The sequence below is a fragment of the Monoraphidium neglectum genome (genome assembly GCF_000611645.1).
Source record: "Monoraphidium neglectum strain SAG 48.87 unplaced genomic scaffold scaffold06719, whole genome shotgun sequence".
Classification (NCBI taxonomy): domain Eukaryota; kingdom Viridiplantae; phylum Chlorophyta; class Chlorophyceae; order Sphaeropleales; family Selenastraceae; genus Monoraphidium; species Monoraphidium neglectum.
The window spans coordinates 1-591 of NW_014006927.1; the positions used below are offsets into that span (position 1 = coordinate 1).

Here is a 591-nt window from a genome sequence, read left to right on the forward strand (position 1 = left end):
CCCGGCGCGCCGCCGGCCGCGGCCGCGGCGGCGCTGCGGGCGGCGTACCCGCCGCGCGGCGGGCTGGTGCTGCTGCCGCGCGACAAGGTCGAGGAGGGGCGGCCGGCGGTGGAGCGGTTTGTGGCGGAGGAGTACGTCCTCGACAGCGTGGCCGCCTACGACGGCCACAGGGTCGAGCTGGCGGCGCACCTGGTGTCGCGGCTGCCGCTGCCCTATGACCACCTGGGCGTCCTGATAGAGACGCTGCTCGGCGCGATGGCGCGGCTGCCGGCGCCGGCGCTGCGGCCGGTGGCGTACCACACGCTGCTGATGGACGTGTGCAAGCTGGCGCGGGAGAGCCCCAAGTACATGGCGGCGTGGATACGCGCCGCGTACGACCGCATGGGCGCGCTCGACCCGGAGGTGCGGCCGGGCCCTGGTGTTGATAGGGTCTGGGGGGTGTCGGGGCCACGGCCGTCTGTGGGGCGCTCGGGGCCGCGCAGGGTTGGGCGTGTCGCGGCCGCTGGTTGCGCTGCGCAGGGTGGTTCCGCCGGGTTTCGGGGCGCAGGGCGGCCCAGCGCCGGCCGACGCGCCCTGTGCCTGACCTTACTT

General features: G+C 76.1%; 1 protein-coding gene across 1 annotated transcript in view; it reads left to right on the forward strand.

Moving 5' to 3' along the window:
* Positions 1–255: 255 nt before the first annotated feature.
* The window catches only part of MNEG_16729 (nuclear cap-binding protein subunit 1), a gene marked incomplete at both ends in the record, with an annotated part of 2,351 nt that continues 2,015 nt past the window's right edge, over positions 256–591 (forward strand). Inside the window, one exon of the mRNA XM_014034801.1 lies at positions 256–402. Coding sequence (XP_013890255.1) covers positions 256–402 — 147 coding nt within the window. The remainder of the gene's footprint in view (positions 403–591) is intronic.